Genomic DNA, 21858 nt, shown 5'->3' with positions numbered 1-21858 from the left:
GACTCCGTGGGAAGCCAGCGACATAGCCATTACGCTAACTGCTGGTTCTATTGACAGTCCCTTTGAGATAAGGCTACAAAAGGGAATTTCGGGAACCAGCAGTTAGCGTAATGGCTATGTCGCTGGACTCCCACGTAGTCAACCGCGGTTCGCTTCCCGGACCCGGTGGCTTAAAACTCATGCCGGGTGCGTGTGCGTACGTGCCCAAGATCCCAGGAGGAGAATGGAGGAGAAGGGATTGCGGCGTGACCATCCCCCCTGGGGGGTAATTTCTCGCTTTCTGTCTCTATGTCTCTCTCTGTCTGTCTGGCGAGTGCATGCGCCCTCTATCAAAAATCTCTCTCGAAAAAAAAAAAAAAAAAGGGAATTTCACCAGTGAAAATATTCTTATATTTAACAAATTATTTTTGTTACCAAAATAAATGTGAAGGAATGATGGGAACCTTAAAACAAATGTTAGTAGAAACTCAACAAAGGAAGATTGATCGGTTAACATGGCTGTGGTAAGTTTCTCTTCCCCAGAGTTCCATAGTCCCTCAGTGGATTGACAATGCTGGGAAAATGTATGCAGAACTTTGCCCATGTGTAAAACTGTCCAGAGAGGGGTCCAACCTTAACAATGCACAAAGGATTCCTGAGTAGGAAGACATTGGTATTGGGAAGGAAATACTGCTTCTCCCCATGCCACCCACTGTTAGTTTCTCCTGATTTAATAGGGCTCAAATGGAATGTAAAACCTTTAAGACATTGTTACAGAGTAGAATTAGGATGTGGGAGTTAACTTTTATTTGATTTCTACTTATTTCTTATCCTAATCTGTTTGTGCCTCTTTAATAGATTATCTGAGACTGTTTGATTTATAAATTACAGAAATTTATTTCTTACAGTTCTGAAGGACTGGCGGGGTTGGTGTCTGATCAGAGCCACTGTTAACTTCCAGGAAAGTGTGTTGAGCACTATGTTCTCAGATAGCACAGATAACAGAAGGAATCAAAGGACAAAAGGCTTGGGTAGTTTTCTTGAGCCCTATTTTTTTTTTTTTTTTTGGAGAGGATTTTGCTATAGGGTATGTGTGCTTGCTAGAAAGACAGAGAGAGACAGAGAGACAGAAAGCGAGAAATCCCACCCAAGGGCAGATGGCCATGCCACAATCCCTTCTCCTCCACTCTCCTTTCAGGATCTTGGGCATGCACGCACACGCACCTGGCATGAATTTAAGCCACCAGGTTTGGAACTTGAACCGTGGTTGACTAAGTGGGAGTCCAGCAATGTATCCATTACACCAACTGCTGGTCCCTCTTGAGCCCTTTTATAGGGTATCAATCCCATTCATGAGAATGGAATGCTCATGACTTAATCATTTCCTAAAGGCTCTGTATCATTCAACTCACGGACTTACATACACCTCTTTTTTTTTTTTTTTTTTTTTTATTTAAGAGAGAGAGAATTTTGCTATGGGGTGCATGTGCTTGCCATAAAGACAGAGAGACAGAAAGCGAGAAATCACCCCCCCACACACACACACGCAGGGGGGATGACCATGCCACAAACCCTTCTCCTCCATTCTCCTTTTGAGATTTTGGGCATGAATGCACATGCACTAGGATTGAGTTTCAAGCTGCTGGGTCCAGGACTTGAATTATGGTTGGCCATGTGGGGTCCAGCAACATAACCATCATGCCATCTGCTGATCCCCATATATCCTTAATACCCTCAAATTCATGTCTTTATCAAATATAGGGTATATTGGGACCAGCAGTTAGCGTAACGGCTATGTCACTGGACTCCCATGTAGTCGACCGCAGTTCATGTCCCGGACCCAGTGGCTTAAAACTCACGCTGGGCACATGTGCATGTGTGCCCAAGATCCCGAGAGGAGAACAGAGGAGAAGGGATTGCAGCATAGCCATCCCCCCTGGGGGGTAATTTCTTGCTTTCTGTCTCTCTGTCTCTCTCTGTCTGGCAAGTGCACGTGCCCTATAGAAAAAACCTCTCAAAGAAAAAAAAAGAATTAAAAAAATATATATATAGTATATTTATTCTGTATCCATAATCCTGAAAGCCTTGTTTCACAATTAACTTTAAACTCTAAGTCCAAAGTTTCATTTAAATGTCATCTAAATAAAAATAAAACTGGTGTACCTAAAAAAATCAAACAAGTTTTATGTTTACAAAATACATTGATCAGATAGGTATACACTAGCCATTCCCATCCCAAGAGAGAGAAATTAGAGAAGAAAAAATAATAGGTTCCAATGAAGTTCAAAACCCTGCAAAGTAGACATTAGTAGCTTTAGAATAATCTTCCTTGGTTCCATGTCCCAGTCTCTGGAGTGAAGTTGGGTCTCTAGGGCTATGGGTAGCCTCACTACCATGACCTTGCTGAGGCCACAGCTCTCATAGATTATCATCTCATTCCTGCAGGTATTCCAGGCTAGAACTTCACACTGACAGCTCTACAGTTCTGGGGTATCAGGGGGCAGCTCTGACCCCATGGCTTCACTAGGCAGGTAGGTTGTGTATGATGGCCCCACCTCTGTGGCCATTCTCTATCTGAGCCCTGAGTCTCAGAGTTACCATTTGAAATCTAAGTAGAGGCCATCCATACCCATACAGCTCTGGTATTCTACATACCTGTAGAGTTAGCACCACATGGATGCTGCCATGATTTATGGACTCTGCCCTCATGGCCCTAGAATTCTGAGCTATGACTGAGGGGTCCTTTTTCTATTATTTAATGAATAGCATCCATATTTATATATTCAGACTAATTTCCTTATCAAGCATTATCTCAATCACATCTTTGATAATGTCTCCCAAAGATGCTTTCTTCTTTATTTTGCCAGGCTGAGAATTTTCTAACTCTTTAAGTTCTGCCTCCTTTTGAGTTATAAATTTTGTTTTTAATTTGTATTCCTTTTCTCATGCTTTACTATAAGCAGTCAAGAGAAGTCCCACAGCATTATGAACACTTTGCCTCAAGACTTCTTTGGCCAAATAGCTATTTATCATCCAAAGTCCTTCCTTCCACAAAGCACTAGGATATAGCTGAAATTCAGCCAAATTCTTTGTAACATTTTTAACAAGGAGGGCCTTTCCTCCAGTTTCCAAAGCCTTATTTCTCATGGCCATCTAACATTTCATCAAAATTGCCTTTATTGTCCATATTACTACCAGTATTCTGATCATGACTAAAGTTTTTTCTTAGAATATTTAGACCCTCTCTTCCTGAGCCTCACTAGAATGTCTCTTAGCATGTTGACATTGACAATGTAGACTTTTTCCAACATTTACTTCAAAACTGCTCTAACACCTACCAATTACCCAGTTCCAAAGTTGCTTCCACATTTCTCATGATTTGATATTGCTTCTAGTATCAATTTCTGTCTTAGTTCACTCTTGTTACCATAATAAAATATCTGTGTCTGGATAACTTGTAAACAACAGATATTTATTTCTCATAGTTACGGGACTACAAAGTCCAAGATCAGGTGCCAATAAATAAGATGAGAACTGCTCTCTGGTTCTAAGATGGTACCTTGTATATTGTATCTTCACATGGTGGGGAGAGATAAGGCAAAAAGGCCTAACAAGTTTTTTTCAGGTCCTTTTGTAAAGGATACTGATTCTTGATGTGCTCTCATGATGGCTTGTTTTATTATAGGAATAGGTCATATTTGAAACTAGTCGGACTTACTAAACAAAGGGGAGTTAGTCTATTGGGTTGTCCGGGAAATCATGTTGCATTTTTGCATAGAAAAACACGTCACGACTTTCCCAACAACCTAATTTAAGTGTAGAGTTAAATTTGGTGTGGAAATATTTTTTAAAAAGGTATCCCTTTACTAGATTAAATAATGGAATAAAATGCATAGAATTTTTAAATGCACTGTTACCTTTATCATAGCCTATCTATTAAGTTATGAAGGTCATCTTAGTGGAATGTTGACATACAGTACTTGAATTTTTAAAAATCATAACAAATTTGTAATAACATTTTATTGTGTAATAGTGGTAATATAATGTTATTTTGTGCAAAAAGAACATGTTAAGAAAGTACTGTAAAAGTGATATTTCTAGAAGCTATTTCATTCTTCTTGTCATTCTCTTGATGTAATCCATTTTTATGTTAACGAATGCAAACAGAATGCCTCTGAAATTTCTCAGACATTGTAAATCTTTATATTTTGGTATTTCTGAATTAACTAGGTTTACATTTTTGTTTTTCAATATCCATTCATTATTTAATTCAACACATTTTTATTGGCTACCCTGCACGTAATAATTTGATATGCTGCTTCATATGAAAACATTGTTTTCAAGAAAATGTTCCTTTGAAAATTATTTTCCCATGAGGTATCATTAGTACTTCCTCTAGCTAAATAAACAGGCAAGGTAAGCAAGTAAGTGAAGGAATAAGATATTAGATTTTAATGAATGCTATATATACAGAGATAAATAAGAAAATAATGTGAAAAATGTTTGATGACAAGTTTTATTCTCTCTGAGGTGTAGTATTTCACCTGGCTTTTGGAAGCTAGGATTGTGCCAGCTCTGGTAACTGGAAAAGATTGTTTCAGGGAGAAAGATGATCAAATTCCCCATTTCTGGGCAAGGAAGGGATATAGAAGAGTCAGATATGTTTGAGGGATGGAAAGGAGGCCAGTGTGGCAAAGAGATCATGCAGAATGTTGCAGACCTAGTTTAGAAGTTTCAATTTATGCTATGTAAGTTGGAAAAACACTTTTTTAAGAAAGTTCACAGTTGATGTATTTAAGTTTAAAAACTGCACCTGGCTTCTTTGTGGCTAATAGACGGACAATATTAGGAGTGAGAGAACCAGTTATTTGGTAATGGCAGGACTATCAGATGAAAGAACATTACACAGTTGGTTGCTTTCGTTATGTTGTGGTCTACCCCCACACAATAATATGCCTTGTGTTCAAATGACGATCACATGTAACATCACCTGATCTCCTGAACAAACCGTGGGAGATTCAAGCATTGAATCAGTGGCAACAATAGAATGCAACCTCTTGATGTCTTTTTCCTTTTTTTTAGTTCAATGATTATTGGTCTGTGTGACATATTGGTCTCATAATTTCAACATATACATTTCATATGATTGATTTATTATGGAGTATCCAAAATCTATGAACATTGATCTATGGACTAAAAATAGTGCTAATATCTATTTGATAATATAGTAAAATTTTCCATGAGATAAATTAGCTATGGCATTAATATAAAATATTTTCTACATGGTATGTACATATAGTATATATATATGTTTATTCCATAAGAAAGAGAGATCAAGAGACAGCAGAGACAGCACTCCAACAGGATCTTAAAGTTGAAGATGTACCCCCAGCTTTAGCTAACCTCCTGTCATGGGTATACACATGCCCAGAGGACTTAAGAAAGTCTCAGGATCTCAAAGATCCCAGGCTTGAACTGGGCTCCTTTCCATCTGGTTCAGCTTTGCAGAGCATGGGCTCCACTGTCTAGCCCCCGATAGTAAATGTATTTTTAAATGCATTTTCAAAGACTACAATGCTATTTTCTACTCTACTTATTATTAAGATCACTGGTAAAACAACTACGTGTGATCTCATTTCTTAGTTGAAATAATCATGTATGTTAAGCTGAAAATTTCCATACATTCATTGCCTTTTCAGCTTTTTTATCTTTTGGCAAATTAATTGAATTTGGACTAAAAGCGCTAACATAATGGTCATTAAAATGACAACAACGAGACTTAGTTGTAATAGTGCATTGTACTCCGCTTCTTGGCAGGCTAAGACCCCTACAAGACCCGGGTTTGATTCCTAATGAACCCAAAGAGCCAGGTACAGTAGTGTGTGCTGAGAGTCCCAGCTACTCAGGAGGCTGTGGCAGGAAGATTGTGAGTTCATGTCTAGCAGGGGTAATGCAATGAGTCTCTCTCTGAAAGAGCCTGGTGTGCACCTGCAGTCCCACCTACTCAGGTGGCTGAAGCAGGAGGATTATGACACAGCAAGACACTTCCAAAAACACCATACACACATACACACACACACACACACACACACACACAAAATGACAATGTGTCCAATTTAATTATAGGAGTTCATGATCATGTTACAAATAGTTGTAGTCATACATAATTTTCAGTCCTCAATCTTATTTCTCTTTCTTGTATACTTGAAAAATACAGATGAGTAAGAATTTTTATTACCTCTCATATGTTAATTTAAACAATAATTTCTGAATTATTAATGGCAACACCTGGGTGATACATTTGATTTAGATACATTTCCACCTAGATATATTTTCGTACTAGAAAATATTTTCTTAGGTAGGACAAATATTGTGAATTCTTATAAATAGTGTTCAAAATATATGTAATATTCAAAAAATTTCAAATGTGTTTTGAAATAATATGAGCAAACATTAACGTTCACTTTCTGATCATTCATTAATTTTCATTAGATTTAAGCAATTTAAGTAAATTCATTTTTTTTTACTTTATTTTCTACTTAGATTTTAAAGGCATAGTGCTTTTATTTTGCAGATTGTTGCCTTGCGTGAACAAAATGTTCATATACAAAGAAAAATGGCATCAAGTGAGGGATCCACAGAGTCAGAACATCTTGAAGGGATGGAACCTGGCCAGAAAGTCCATGAAAAGGTATGAGACACGTGACAAACTAATACACAGACTGGTTACTTGCTCTGTCATTTTGAAGAGATAGTAAATATAAAAGCTTTATATTTAACATTTGTCGAACAAAGGTGTATGTGACTTCTCATTTATTACCCTTAATTTGATTCTCTTAAAAATGATACATACATCTATATACTGAGTTTCTATAACCTTTAGACAATTAGTTTCAGTCACAGAGTGCAAACACTCAGTATATAGGTGTAAATACCGGATATAGTGTGTGTGAAAGAGGGTCTGAGGAAGGACATTTGGGGAGGGGCAGGGAGGCAACTCATTGATGGCACAAAGAGGTACAGTATTATCTGTTGAAGATATTTCATAGTTTTATCAACAGTACTAGGGAGAAATGTTCACCTGTTGAAATATCCATTTTGTAAGATAAATAATAATGTAATTGAATGTATGGAAGAAAATGAAATAAAAAAATGATTATGAGGTAAAAACATTTAAAATGTAAATAATTTGTTTAAAAAATAAAAAATAAATAAAATAAGCAAAAATAATAATAATACAAATGGGGCCAGCAGGTAGTGGTGTGGTTGGGGCACTGAACTCTCATGTGGTTGACCATGATTCAACCTAGACATAATGACTTGAAACTCACGCAGGGTGTGAGTGTGTGCATGCCCAGAATTCCGAGAGGATAATGATGGAGAAGGGATTGTGACATGTCCATCCCCCTCAAGAAGGGATTGTAGTATGGCTTTCTGTCTCTCCGAATCTCTCTGTCCCTCTGGTGAGCACACACAATTGCAGCTAACCCTGTAGCATAGCACATCAGGCACTATGCAGAGGAAGCCAGGTTTCACATGGCCATCCGGAGTTCAGGTCCCAGCTCTCTTGCCTTGAAAACTCACTGGGCATTCTCATGTGTTGATCTTAATGGCATGGAGAGTTAGAAAAAGGATTGTGGTGTGACCAGATGCATGATGAGTGTGATTTCTCTCTGTGTCTCTCTTTTTCCTTCTCTTTCTCTCATGCATATGCAAGCATCCTCTGGCATTAAAAACTGAATGAATGAATGAATGAATGATTGAATAAATAAAGTTGAGCGTGATATGATGCTTAAGAAGGCTGGATCCCACATGGTCAACTACACAGTTAAGTCCCAGACCCAGGAGCATGAAAAACATGCCATGTGTGTGCCCCAAATCCTGAAAGGAGGGAGAAATGGAGAAGAGATTGTGGCATGACCATCTCACCATGGAGGGTGCTTTATCACTTTCTCTCTCTCTCTGTTCAGCTAGTGAAAGTGTCCTCTGGCAAACTATAAAGTTTTTTTTTTTTTTAAAAAAAGAAAAGTTAAAGTGTATAAATCAAAGAATTTATACAAAATGTGGATATGTGTATGTCCAGAACTGTTTTTAAGTATAATAACAATATTTTGGATTATAAATTATATTATACATAATGGTGTCTATTCTGTTATCACTGCAACAATTTTATGGTAATTGAATTAGTATTTTCCATATTGTTTTTGGGAAGGCCCCAACTGTATTCCTGTAATAAGTGATTGTATCCTACAATATCTATAGTCATAGGACTTTTACCTTTAAAAAAGGAAAATATTCTCCTTTTTTGGGAGGGCTTAGACACAGGCTAAGGAAACCAACAGTCTGTTTGGCCACTAGAAAAGAATATGCAATGAAGATAGTAAATTATGGGTAGCTCCTGAATCAGGTGAAAGTTATTTAGACATCTGTATATTCGATACCTGAAACTCAGGACACTCTCCTGGGTATTTGCCTATTACACGTATCTGTGGATGGGGAAGCACCTTAGTCATCAAGACTATGTAAATCAGGTAGCTTAACTGCTGTCACTGTGAATAATGTTAAGAGGATTTAGGTCCAGCCAGTGGCATGGTGGTTAAGGCAGCTGGATCCCACATCGGTCAAGTATGGGGTTCAGGTCCCAGACCTAGTGGCTTGACAAGTCCACCAGGTGTATGTGTGTGTACATGTCTAAAATCCCAAGAGGAAAATGGAGAAGGGACTGTGGATGGCAATCCGCCATGGAGGGTGCTTTCTTACTTCCCCCACTCCCTTATGAACACATGTGCCTTATAGCAAATTAAAAAAAAAAAAAAAAAACAATTCTAAAATTTAAAGATTAAAAAACAAGTGACTGAACAACAACAATGCACTGGGTTTTGTAAAGAAAATAAATTGGGTACTTCCTTACTAATGGAGGTGAAACAGATAGAAAGGCTTCAGTTTCCTCAATCAAGAATAGAAGCAAGGGGAACCAATTAATTCCAGAGATAGATTTCAATTCTGGTTGCTGGGAAACAAAAAGATCTTCTAAGACTTTACTATTTTCACCATTATCCATGCATTTTATGCAAATCTTAAGTGTTAAAACTATGCTACAATTTGACAGATTTTATGAGCTATATCTGAGATAAAAATAAAATTACTTCTCTTTCCTTCAGCTAAGGATATTAACTGATATTAATTCAGTACATATGCTGACAAGCTCTTTAGAACAAGGCATTTGTACTGCAGATTCAATTTAGCAAACTAACAAGTTATTTTCTCTTCCTCTTTCATTTTAATAATATCATTACTGGTAGACCGCTATACCTCTCCTCAGAGAATTATAGAATCACACTGGCTTGGGGATGAAAATGGACTTTATGATTAGCTAGTCTTTTACATAGAAATCTTTAAAATATTGTTTGCTTTAACAATATTTAATTTAGGGAACAGCAGATGGCATAATGGGTATGTCACTGGACTCCCACGTTGTTGACTACAGTTCAAGTCCCAGACCTGGTGGCTTAAAACCCTATAGCAATAAAATTTCTTTCTTAAAAATAACAAAACAAAACAATGTTACATTTATACAAATCTAGCCTAAAATTAAAGAAAAATGCCTATCACAGGTGTGTGGAAATTGAGATTATGTCTGTCCTCTAGTAAACTTGATATTTACCACATTTGTATAGAAACCTGGGGAACTGATACTTGTATCTGAGACTTCACAGATGTGTGTGCGTGTGGGGATCCGGAGTTACTGGTGATATAAAACACTTGTCTTTAACTTTGTTTGAGGAACTTTTGGGGAAGGCACTTTGTCAATATAGAAAATAAATTCTATGTCATTGCTAACTCATTCACGTGTGTGTGAGAGAGTGTAACTAAAGATTTTTAAGCCTTTTGATTTTTAGTCACCATTTTTTTCACTTTCCCAAATTGCAGGAAGAGTGATTTTCAAATACCTTGATATAATGATATACTATTATTTAAAATATTATGTCTATATCCTTCAATGTAAACCTAAAAAACATATAATATACCATGTATTGTTTGTCGTGAAAATCATGATGCATTTTTGCATAGAAAAACAGAAAAATACATCATAACTTTCCCAATGACCTAATTTAAACTTAAAGATAAGTAAGTTGTGTTTTAATTTATATTATATCAGTGATTGACTTCTTACAATGACTCAATGTAGTGTAAAATGATACAGTTTTATTTTTACAGTATTTATCTTTCTAACAGTTTTTTCTTTCTTTTGTTTTTCCTTAACTTTATTCATGTTAGGGCACATGTACACACATGAGGAGAGAGAGAGAGGCAGGGAGAAGGGAAGCATCTTCTTAGTGGGGTCTGGCGTGCCACAATCCTTTTTCACCAATTCTCCATCCTGCCAGGATTTGGGGCACACATGTACCTGTATACCCAGTGTGATGACACTGGGGTTAAGATTTAAAGCACAGTTAACCATGTGGGATTCAACTTTGCACAACCTTAACTACTGTCCTAGGGCCCATCCAACACTTCTTGATCAAGTATAAAATAATACCCTGATTATTATTTTTGTCATCCATACACACACACACACACACACACACACACACACACACACCTGAATTATAAACCTAAAACATAAAGCATCTTGTCCTTTCGAAATGATCCCATATAACATAATTATTTGAGGTATATCAATAACACTAAGTAACAAGTTGTCACAAAATTTTAATTTTGAGCCTATAACTAACTTTTAGTTGTAAACTTTTTAAAGGTATATTCAAGCAAAGGGAAGAGAATATTATTTTTGCAAATGTTTACATAATGAAGGTTATCAGTGTAGGATCAGTATAGTATTAGTGTGTAAATTGCAAGGTGGTTATTCAAGAGAAAAAAATCCAGAACTATTGTTAGGTACTAATGGAGCTGTCAGAAAAGTGACTTGTAAATCCTCATCACAAGGATTACCCTTTGTTTAGGGCAGCATAGTTGCTTAAATTACATAGTCAGAGTAGGTTATTAGCTAACAGGAGATGTTTTATGTCAGTGGTTTGAGGACTCTTAACAAAGTAGTTGATAAAAATAGTCTTAAAAAAACACACTTTGAAACAGGCCTTATTACTCATGGAAAAGTCTTGTAATTATTGTCAACATGTATAAAAAAATTAAAATAAATATACGCTTGACTTAAACAAGTTTAAATATTTTAGGTGATCTATAAGTCTAGAAGACTATAAATATGCACAGGATAACAATTTTTCCTGTTATAACATTTTCCTGTGGCTTTCCAGAAAGAAGTTAATTTACAAATTTTTTCAATAAACATGCTGCTCTCATAAAGGAAATACTACTACTCATGACCGGTATATTCTGTACATCCAAATTTTATTTTTCCCAGCTGCAAACACTTGCTGAGTGAGCACTAGAATGTTAAGCAGTGGTAGAGATTCAGAAGACATAGCTCCTGTACTAAATCGAGTAAGAATGTACAGTGGAAGGCTCAAACTGTGGTAATACGGCAGTTGATACTGCTATTTAGGAGGCTAAGGCCACGTATGAGCCCCAGGATGATTTTCTGATTCATCCTAAAAGCCAGGCATAGTGGTGTGCACCAGTAATGCCAGCTACTTGGGAGGCTGAGGCAGGAGAAAACACAGTACATGAGATCTTGTAAAAAGTTTTTAAATTACAAAAAAAAAAAAAATTTACAGTGGGTAATAAATATACCTAAATTAATATTTAAAATTATGATAAATAATGTATCATAAATGATATTAAAGGAAAGATAAATTAATTTTGATTGAGTAGTATCAGAGAGGCAAGGAGGAACAAAGATTTGTCTAAAGTTAAAAACCTGGACTCACATCCCATCTCTGCCAATTATTAGCTGCGAAACTTTACCCCCATAATCTCTCTGAGTCTCATTAAAGGGAAAAATAGCCATGTCAAACTTATAGCTTTGTTATTAAGAATACAAGCACTGACAATGAATGACACCATTTTTGACACATTGTATACAAATAATGGTTACATTTATTAATATTGTGATTTTATATTCATTTGTTCATTTTTCAATAGATATTTAGTGACAACCATATAGAGCATTAGGAAATGGATCCTGTTTGAGATGATTAGAATACAATAAGACAGATGAGGGCACAAGCTGTAATGTACACATGTGTGTGTGTGCGTGTGTGTGTGTGTGTGTGTGTGTGTGTGTATTTGGGCATAGACATGATCAAGGGAAAGGCACAAAGTAGATAGGGAAAACATTGAATAGAAAAGACAAAAGGCCTTTTGGGAAGGTAGGATTTGAACTGGGAACTGAAAGAATACAAAGAATCAACCACATAAGAAAATTTAAAATTTTAGAAGCTAAAGAAGAGTTGACAGAGTAACTGGAGCCTGCCTCAGAGAAGAGTAGCAGGAGATGAGACCGGAAAGTAAGCAGGGGCCAGAGGGGTTCAGTTCTTGTCGGCGTCAGTCAGAAGTCCAGTTTTATTCACCATGCAGTGAAAAGACAAAATTGAAGCATCTTGATTATATCCTTTTTTAAAAAAATCATTTTCACTATACTTTTATATATTTTTATTGTTTTTTTATGCATCAGACTTCTAAAGTAGGTAGAAATTTTTGTTAACCCTACAGATAATGAAGTTGAGATTTAAACAGAAATACAAAATGATTTATTTGTCTGATACGAACTATCTCACCTCCAGAGAGCCCTTATCCTTTCACACCAGAATGATTTCTCTAGGTGTAGTTGTTGTTTTTGCTTTCCTTTTTATTCTATTTGAGTATGCTTTCTCAAAAAAAAGAAAATTGTCAGCGTGTATGCACTCACTGGAGATGGAGAGAGAGAGAAAGAAAGCACAGGCCCATGGGGGATGTCCATACCACAATCCTTTCTCCTTCAGGAATTTTGGGCACACACACATGTACCCACATGTTTTTTAGGTCACTGGATCCAGGATTCAAACCATGGGATCCAGCTGCCTTAGCCACCATATCGCTGTCTAACCTGAGTCTGCTTTTAAAAAAGAAATTTTCTTACCCTCCCACTCTTCTACACAGAACTTCTAGGCCTTTTTTTGACTCTGAACAGACCCTCAAAGCAGTGGCATTCAAAATCTTTGACCATTATATTATAAATATGGCTTTTAACTCTTGAGTAAAAGGGGCCTATGTTCTAGGCCCACAGTTTAGTGAGCCTTGTTCAGGCAATCTGGGACCCTCTCTACAGGATGAGGAGTCCATGGACTCAAGGAGAATTGCACGCCCTTGAGCCTCATTACCACTCCTTCTTGGCCAGGTACCTGGAAGGCCAGATATTCTGACCTGTATGCAGACCTTTACAGACTTCTCCCAGCAGCTGCCTCAGTGGCTCACCGGCACCACAGTACATGTACTCCCAAACGTCTGTCAAGCCATTGTTCAAATGTTCTAACATATTCCAAACTAACACATGATATGTTCATAACGTCCCTAATTTATTGTCTATCACTCCAACTGAAAAATAAGCTTCATGGGGCACCTGGTAGCAAGATGGTTAAGGTGCTGGATCCCTTATAGCCTTTTGGTTCAAGTCCTGGAACTGGTGGCTTGAGAGACACGCCAGGTGTGTGTGTGTGTGTGTGTGTGTGTGTGTGTGTCCAAAAGCCCCAAAGAAGGACATAAAGGAGAAAATGGGATTGCAGTGTGACTATTCCCCACTGAGGGGAGGCGGTTTTTCACTTTCTCTCTCTCTCTCTCTCTCTCTCTCTCTCTCTCTCTCTCTCTCTCTCTCTCTCTCTCTCTGGTGTTTACATGCTTCCTCTGAAGAATTTAGAAAAAGAAAAAAGAAAAAAAAAAGCTCCTGAGGGTTAGACTCTTATTCCTAATGAGACACAAGTGCCCACAATAGTTTACTGAACATGATAAGCTCTTTTTTAAAAAAAGAATTTATTTATTTATTTATTTAAATTTGACCTGGGGGCCCAGTGTTGTAAACTGAGAAAGCAATCAGCCAGGTCTGGAACTTAAACTGTGCTTGGCCATGTGGGATTCCAGCCACTCTAATCACCATGCCACTTGGTGGACCTGATAAACTCTTAATAAAGTGAATAAATCAATGAATACCACAGTATTTTAAGTATTCAAACTTTAGACATCTTGATTTTAGGAGCTTAAATATTAATATTGGTTTTTGAAACTCCATTTTTTAAACACTATTAAGATTTTGATTGAATTGCTTAAATGAAATCAATTTGCATAGAATAGTAACCTGTATGATATACTAGACTAATCATTTGCACTCATTACTTAACACCTCCATTTGTGTCCCAAAATGGTACCTTTTAATACAATCTATTTTGTAAATTAATAATTATTAATCATTATTCTATACGTCTATCAAATTTAGTGATTTTTATATGCATGTTAAGTAAAACCATTGACAGTATATCAGTATTATGAATGGTAAGATAATTGATTATAATCTAATGTTCAATTTCTGTGACTACTTATCTTATAAATTAAAAATTGCTACTCAAACTGCAGTGTTCTGGAAACTGCATTTTTGAAATGCTTTTTTAAAGGACACTGACAACCTAAAATGGTCAAAGAATGAATATAAAATTAATATAAAAATACACATGGTATGGCCAGCCTGTGGCATAGTAGTGAAGGTAGCTGAATCTCACATAGCTAACTTTGTAGTTCAAGTCCCATGCCAGACCTATGTGCCCATGATCTGGACTGGCTAGGGATGGGCAGCAGTGTGCAGACCTCTCTGATTCTCTTTCTCTCTCTCGTGGAAGAAAATTATTTTTAAAAAGTAAAATAAAAGGTAAAAATCACATTTTATCCATTTCCACTTGAAACATTTAAAAATAATTAATTGATACCGGGATAAGGAATGCTGATATCCTTGGACCTGTTATTGCATTTTTTATTATGTTAATTTAACTATTTTATTACTTTAAGCTCTTTTATGCCACATAAATGTTCATAGCTATTGACCAAAATAGATGCAGTAACCAACAAAGTACCTGAATAATATGAGTCTGCTTTTTTTTTTTTCCCCCCAATTTGCCAAAGGGCAGGTACACTTGCTGAGGAGAGGAACAGTGGGCAGGACAGTGAGAAAGCACCCCCATAACTATGCCATGGTTCCTTCTTATTTTTACATTATGAATTTGGTCCATGTGGGCACCTGTGTCAGATGTGTTGTTCAAGTCACCAGGTCCAGGACTGAAACCAAAAAGTCGGCCATGTGGGATCCAGCTGCCTTAAACACTACACCACTGGCTGGCCCAGGTCTAAGATTCAGTTGAAGAAGCAGATATTAAAATTACCTGGTTTTTTGTTTTGTTTTGTTTATGTTTTTGTTTTAATAATTACAGATTTAGGCCAGTCAGTGGCATAGTGGTTAAAGTGACTGGGTCCCACATGATCAGCTGCATGGTTTTAGTCCCGAAATGGTGACTTTAAAAATATGGGCCAGTAGATGGTGTAGGACTTATATTGCTGGACTGCCACATGACTGGTTCTTGTCCCGGACCCAGTGGCTTGAAAATCATACTGGACATGTGTGCGTGCATGCCCAACATCCTGGGGGAATGTGGAAGAAGGAATTGTGGCATGGCCATCCCTCCCAGGGATGATTTATTACTTTCCCTTTCTCTCTCTCTCTCTCTCTCTCTCTCTCTGGTGAGTGCATGCAGCCTAAGGCAAAACCCTTTAAAAATATGCAGGACATGTGTGCCCAAAATCTCAAAATAAGAAATAGAGAAGGATTGTGAAGTGACCATCTCCTATGTGGGCTGCTTTCTCACTGTCTTTCTCTGTCTCCTACAAGTGAACATACTCACCCCTTTAGCAAATTGAAAAACAAATAATAATTACATGGGCTTACTCTAGAATGGGATCCAATCATTTTCTCATTCAACTCTCCCAAAGAGTCTAATAGTAGTCATGATTAAGAGTGAGTAATGTAAATATTAGTCTAAATATAATTTTTGCTTCCTCTAGGTTCTAGTTTGTGGGAATTATTAAGAGAAAGTTTATATAAAACAGATATGAGAAGCTGATGGGAGTCAAAAAAGCAATATATAGAGCAATAGAAACAGGCTAAACAGATCAAATGTGCCCTGATTTATGACCCCGAAGTCCGTAGATTCCCCAGTGCTTAAACACTTTCTGGTTTTTACAAATCTGTGGCTCAGTTTGATTTATTACTTTTCTCTATCTTAGATACTTTCAGGCAGGAGCTTCCATATTCTGAGCACCCAACCTATTATGTGGTGTATCATACAGACTCACCAGACTGTAGACTTTTGATAGATGAGTGAATGAATGACTAAATTAAAAAAAATTTTTTTAAAAAGATTAGAAGGAAAGAACAAAGAAAAGGAGGGAGAATTAGAAAAGAACATGATATTGGAATTAGAATACCTGTGTTTAAACCTTCATCTTATTACTTTTTTTCAGCGTGGTCTTAAGTCAAATATTTACACTATGTGCTTCAGTTTTCTTTTCTGTATCCAATAGGTTGTTACAGGGATTTAATAAGCACGTGAATGTAATGCACTTGGTACAGAGCCTAGCACACTTTCAGAATGTCAGGGAAGTAGAGTAATTGTTATGAACTTAAGCTAATAGCCAGAAAACCTAACACCTATATGTTCTCGGGTAAGAACTTAATAATTGTTCATTGCTACTATTATTTATTACTGTTCTAATGGAATATACAGTCAAATTTGAGGATTTGAAATAGAATGAGGACCATGATGACTTCTAGGAATGAATAGAAATACTTGTTAGGGCATCCCATTGGTTAAAGTCTTCCAAAGTCTCTCCTCAAATTGTTGCACATAGGCAGGGTTTATCTAACTCTAAAAACTTAGAGTTATATGCCCTAACTGTAAGTTTTTAGAATTATATGAATACCCATGCTGTTAAGATGTACAATGATTGGGAGTCAGCAGTTAGTGTAATGGCTATGTAGTTGAACTCCCAGGCGGTTAACTACGGTTCAAGTCCCAGACCCAGTGGCTTAAACTCACGCCAGGCACGTGTACGTGCGTGCCCAAGATCCCGAGAGGAGAATGGAGGAGAAGGGATTGTGGCATGGCCATCTCCCCTGGGGGGTGATTTCTCGCTTTCTGTCTCTCTGTCTCTGTCTTTCTGGTGAGCGCACACGCCCTATAGCAAAAACCTCTTCCAAAAAAAAAAAAGACGTACAATAAAACAAAGCAAAATTTATAATTAACTTACCTCCTAAGTCTCTGAAACACCTTCTCAAGAAATATTTTTCAAGCAAAGAAATTAATCATTCAGTTATATTAATATAGCCCTCTATGCTGTACTCTTAACAGCCATTATTTTACTACTTAAATATTAAAAACTATTTGTTATTACACTTAATACATTATTTTTTCACAGAGTAGAAGATACATATCTAACTACTAACATGCTGAAAACAAAATTAGCAATAGTCATAAAAACACTATGAACTGCAGAATGAAAATTGTCACATTAGTAATTGAACTGTATTACTGTTCTTTTAAATATTATAGTGTATTTTAATATATGCTAAAGCTAGAAATAGGATGAAAGAATATTAAAGGTAAGGTCAATTTGTTTAAAATTTTCAAATAGGAAGATATGTTACCATTGTTCGTATGATCCAATATAGAAAAATTTATTTAATTTCTTCCCTTCATTTCATGAGAAATCAACATGATAATGACATGGTTTCACATCTGAGGCTTCATTTACTTCACTGGGTCTTACATGTAGACAATATATTTCTACTATATTATTTATTTTAATGTGCATTTGGAATAACAGTTTTCTAAATTTACTTAACATTTTCTAGCATAAAGATAATCCACTTACACAATACTTTTAGAACAGAAGGAAATAGGACTAATCTCTCTCTTACATTTGCCTTCCTTCTTAATGATAGTACATGTAAGTACATGCAATGAGAGAGAGAGAGAGAGAGAGAGAGAGAGAGAGAGATGAAGAAGGACCCTTGACAGGGTTTCTTCACACTGTGATCCCCTTCCCCGCCCTCCAGCTCCCAGGATTTTGGATGCCCACACACATCTGCCATGTTTTCTGGCCCACCTGGGGAACCAAACATGCATTCTGTCATGTGGCTTCCTGTTCTGCAATGTACTATAGTATGCTCCAGGCTATGCTTCCATGTTGGACCTACTTTGGCCTTTTTTTTTTTAGGAGAGATTTTTGCTATTAGCTATGTGTGCTTCACCAGAGAGACAGACGGATAGACAGAAAGTGAGAAATCTTCCCCGAGAAGGGATGGCCATGCCGCAGTCCCTTCTCCTCCATTCACATCTTAGGATCATGGGCCCACACGCACACACACCCAGCATGAGCTTTAAGCCCCTGGCTCCGGAACTCCAACCGCAGTCAACTATGTTGAGTCCAGCAACATAGCCATTACACCATCTGCTAGTCTGCATTTGCCTTTTATGAAAACTTCTTTCAGAAATTGTATATAATATCAGCTGAACATATGTTTCTATATTTTATTTTATTTTGAATCTTTATTCTTTCACAAACGTTATCTCACTCATTAATGAAAACATTCATTCATTCACTCAACAAATATACCTAAGTTGTGGAATGTGCTGCTTAAGTAACAGAAATAAAAGCAATATTTATTCAGTCAACAAAAATCTGTCATATAACCACATGCCGGTTACTTCTCTAAGCACTTGGTGATACTTAAAGAGAAAATCATAAAGGTCCTTTGCTTCCTTTAGCTTATAATCTAGCAAGTTGGACAGGTAAGAAAGCAACAAATGAGACCAGCAGTTAGCGTAGTGGCTATGTCGCTGAACTCCCATGTAGCCCACTGTGGTTCGAGTCCCAGACACAGTGACTTTAACTCATGCTGGGTGTGTGTTCGTGCATGCTCAAGATCCCAAGAGGAGAATGGAGGAGAAGGGGTCGCGGCATGGCCATCCCCCCTGGGGGGGGGGGTGATTTCTCTCTTTCTATCTCTCTGTCTCTCTCTTTCTTTCTGGAGAGCCTACATGCCCTAGAGCAAAAACGTCTCCAAAAAGAAAAAAAAGAAAGAAAGCACTAAATAATAATTAAAACAAGTAAATTTTTGGCATGTTAAAAGGTGCTATTGGAATAAAGAAAATGAGAAACATACATGGATCGGGGTCCTGGGGAGAAGTAGGGGTGAGTACAGATTACACTTTTAAATAATGTGGTCAGTTCACTTCACTAGAAGAGTTGAGGCTGTTAGCAATGTAGATACAAATAGAACATTCCAGGAAGATGGAAGAACTAAAATAAAGGCCATACAGGGTAGAGTGGTTGACTGCCCTTTCTGCACAGTGCGTCTTCGGCTCTGCAGACAGGACAGCCCACAGTTATCCTGCAGGGAATGCCTTCCTGTCTTCGCTCATGTTATTTCCCACTCCTGAAATAACTCCTTCTTTCCCATACTTTATTTAAAATATAGTCATTCATCTTTTAGCGCCCAGCTCTTCTCTCAGCTTCTACAACACAAGTATGAATCAAAACGAAACTTTATAACATTTTATTGCAATATATAATATTGACAATTGCTTATTTGTATTTCATTTCTCTGGCTGATAGAATTTCTTTTGTCAGGAATGTATTATCACATTTTTAAAAATTCCTAATACCTATATCTTTCTTCTTCCATAGATTTATGGTCAGTAAATATTGTTAAATGAATGTAAATATATTTGTTAAAAATAAAAATATCTGAACCTTATTTTATATGATAATAATTTTAAATATATACTTATACAGTTTAAAAATTTAAAAAATTGAAAATGTTAATGACCTTGTGTTGGGAAATTTTTATTAAAAAAGCATGAGCCAGGGACCAGCAGTTAGCATAATGGCTATGTCGCTGGACTCCCACGTAGTCGACAACGGTTCACGTCCCAGACCCGGTGGCTTAAAACTCATGCTGGGCACGTGTGCATGTGTGCCCAAGATCCCGAGAGGAGAATGGAGGAGAAGGGATTGCAGCGTGACCAATCCCCCCTGGGGGGTGATTTCTCGCTTTCTGTCTCTCTGTCTCTCTCTGTCTGTCTGGCGAGCGCACGCACCCTATAGCGAAAACCCCTCAATAAAAAAATAAATAAAATTTTTTAAAAAGCATGAGCCAGGACCAGCATATGGCATAATAGTTAAGTTACTGGACTCCCACATAGTTGACCAAAATTCAAGTCCTAGACCCAGTGGCTTAAAACTCATGCTGGGCACGTGTGCATGTGTGCCCAAGATCCCGAGAGGAGAATGGAGGAGAAGGGATTGTGGCATGGCCATCTACCCTGGAGGGTGATTTCTTGCTTTCTGTCTCTCTATCGCTCTCTATCTCTCCAGCAAACGTTATGTGCCCTATCGCAAAAATCTCTCTCAAAAAAAAAAAAAAAGCATAAGCCATAAAGAAAAAAACAAATAACCTGATTTCCTTAAAGCTTTTAAAAAAATTCCATTTCAAACATGCTAGCAAGAAAGTGAAAATATAATTCAAACTGGGAAAAAAAAACTGTTTGTCGGCCATCTAATAAAGGAATTTTATCCAAAAATAGAGAATTTGTATAACATTACAATAAAAGGGCAACCTAATTCATAAATGTCTCAAGTATTTGAACCAACCATTCTCCAAAGATAGACAAATGGACAATGAGCTCATGCAAAGTAAATCAACATCATTAGTCATTAGGAAGCACAAATCAAAACCACTTTTCATCCATTAGGATAGCTGCAATAAAATTCAGATTAATAAGTTTTAGTGAGGATGTGGGAAATTGTAACTCACATACATTGCTGGTGGGAATGCAACAGCTTTGGAAAAGTTTCTCAACATGCTAAATGTAGAATTACCATATGATCCAGCAACCTAGCCAAGAGAATTGAAAACATTTGTCCACATGAAGACTTAAAAACAAATGTTCATGGCAGGATTATTCATAGTAGCCTAAAGGTGGAAGCAACCTTTATGAATGATGAGTCTATAAGTAATATGATGGAACATTATTCAGTAAAAACAGAAAATTGGTGACAGGTGGTAGTATACTGAACTGCAGTTTTGGAAGCCACGTGGCCAACCTCAGATTTATTTCCCAGGTCCAGCCAATCAAAAACACATTAGGTACATACAAGCACCCAAGATCCTGATGAACTAAAGGGCTGGGGGAAGAGGATCACACCATGAGGAGACTCTGTCTGTCATGGATGCTTCTCTCTCTCTCCTTACTTATTCATGTGCTCTCTATAAAATAAGCTTAAAAAAAGAAAGAAGTACTGATAACATGTTATAACATGAATGAAACTTAAAAAATAGTATGCTCAGAACCAGCAGTTAGCGTAATGGCTATGCTGCTGGACTCCCACGTAGTCGACCGTTGTTTGCGTCCCCCCTGGGGGGTGATTTCTCACTTTCTGTCTATCTCTCTCTGTCTGTCTGGTGAGTGCACGTGCCCTATAGCGAAAACCTCTCCAAAAAAAAAAAAAAAAAAAAAAAGTAGTATGCTCAGTGAATGCAACAAGTCAAAAAGACTATATATTCTGTCATGCCATTTGTGTGAAAGGTCTGGAATAGGGAAATCTATCATGAAAATAGCTTAGTGGTCAACTCAGGCTGGGTTAGAGTCTGCTGTTTGTGACCTAGTGGGTGTGAAGTTTCTGTTCAAGGTGCTGAAAATGTTCTCAGACTATGTTAATAGGTCCACAACTCTGGAAGTATACTAAACTCAATTGAAGTTTAGACTTTAAAAGGATGCAAGGCAGGGACCAGCAGTTAGCGTAATGGCTGTGTCGCTGGACTCCCATGTAGTCGACCATGGTTTGAGTACTGGACCCAGTGGCTTTAAATCACACCGGGGG

General features: G+C 37.2%; 1 protein-coding gene across 24 annotated transcripts in view; it reads left to right on the top strand.

Moving 5' to 3' along the window:
* The window catches only part of PPFIA2 (PPFI scaffold protein A2), a 533343-nt gene that overhangs the window by 382351 nt on the left and 129134 nt on the right, over positions 1-21858 (top strand). For all 24 annotated transcript variants that reach the window (XM_027769717.1, XM_006142879.3, XM_006142880.3 and 21 more), the window contains one exon: positions 6554-6670. In XM_027769717.1, the coding sequence (XP_027625518.1) occupies positions 6554-6670 (117 nt within the window). The remainder of the gene's footprint in view (positions 1-6553; positions 6671-21858) is intronic.

This window comes from Tupaia chinensis, unplaced genomic scaffold, assembly GCF_000334495.1.
Source record: "Tupaia chinensis unplaced genomic scaffold, TupChi_1.0 Scaffold000085_1, whole genome shotgun sequence".
Lineage (NCBI taxonomy): Eukaryota > Metazoa > Chordata > Mammalia > Scandentia > Tupaiidae > Tupaia > Tupaia belangeri.
Note: the sequence above shows the minus strand (reverse complement) of the source record. Positions and strands in the feature narration are given on the sequence as shown.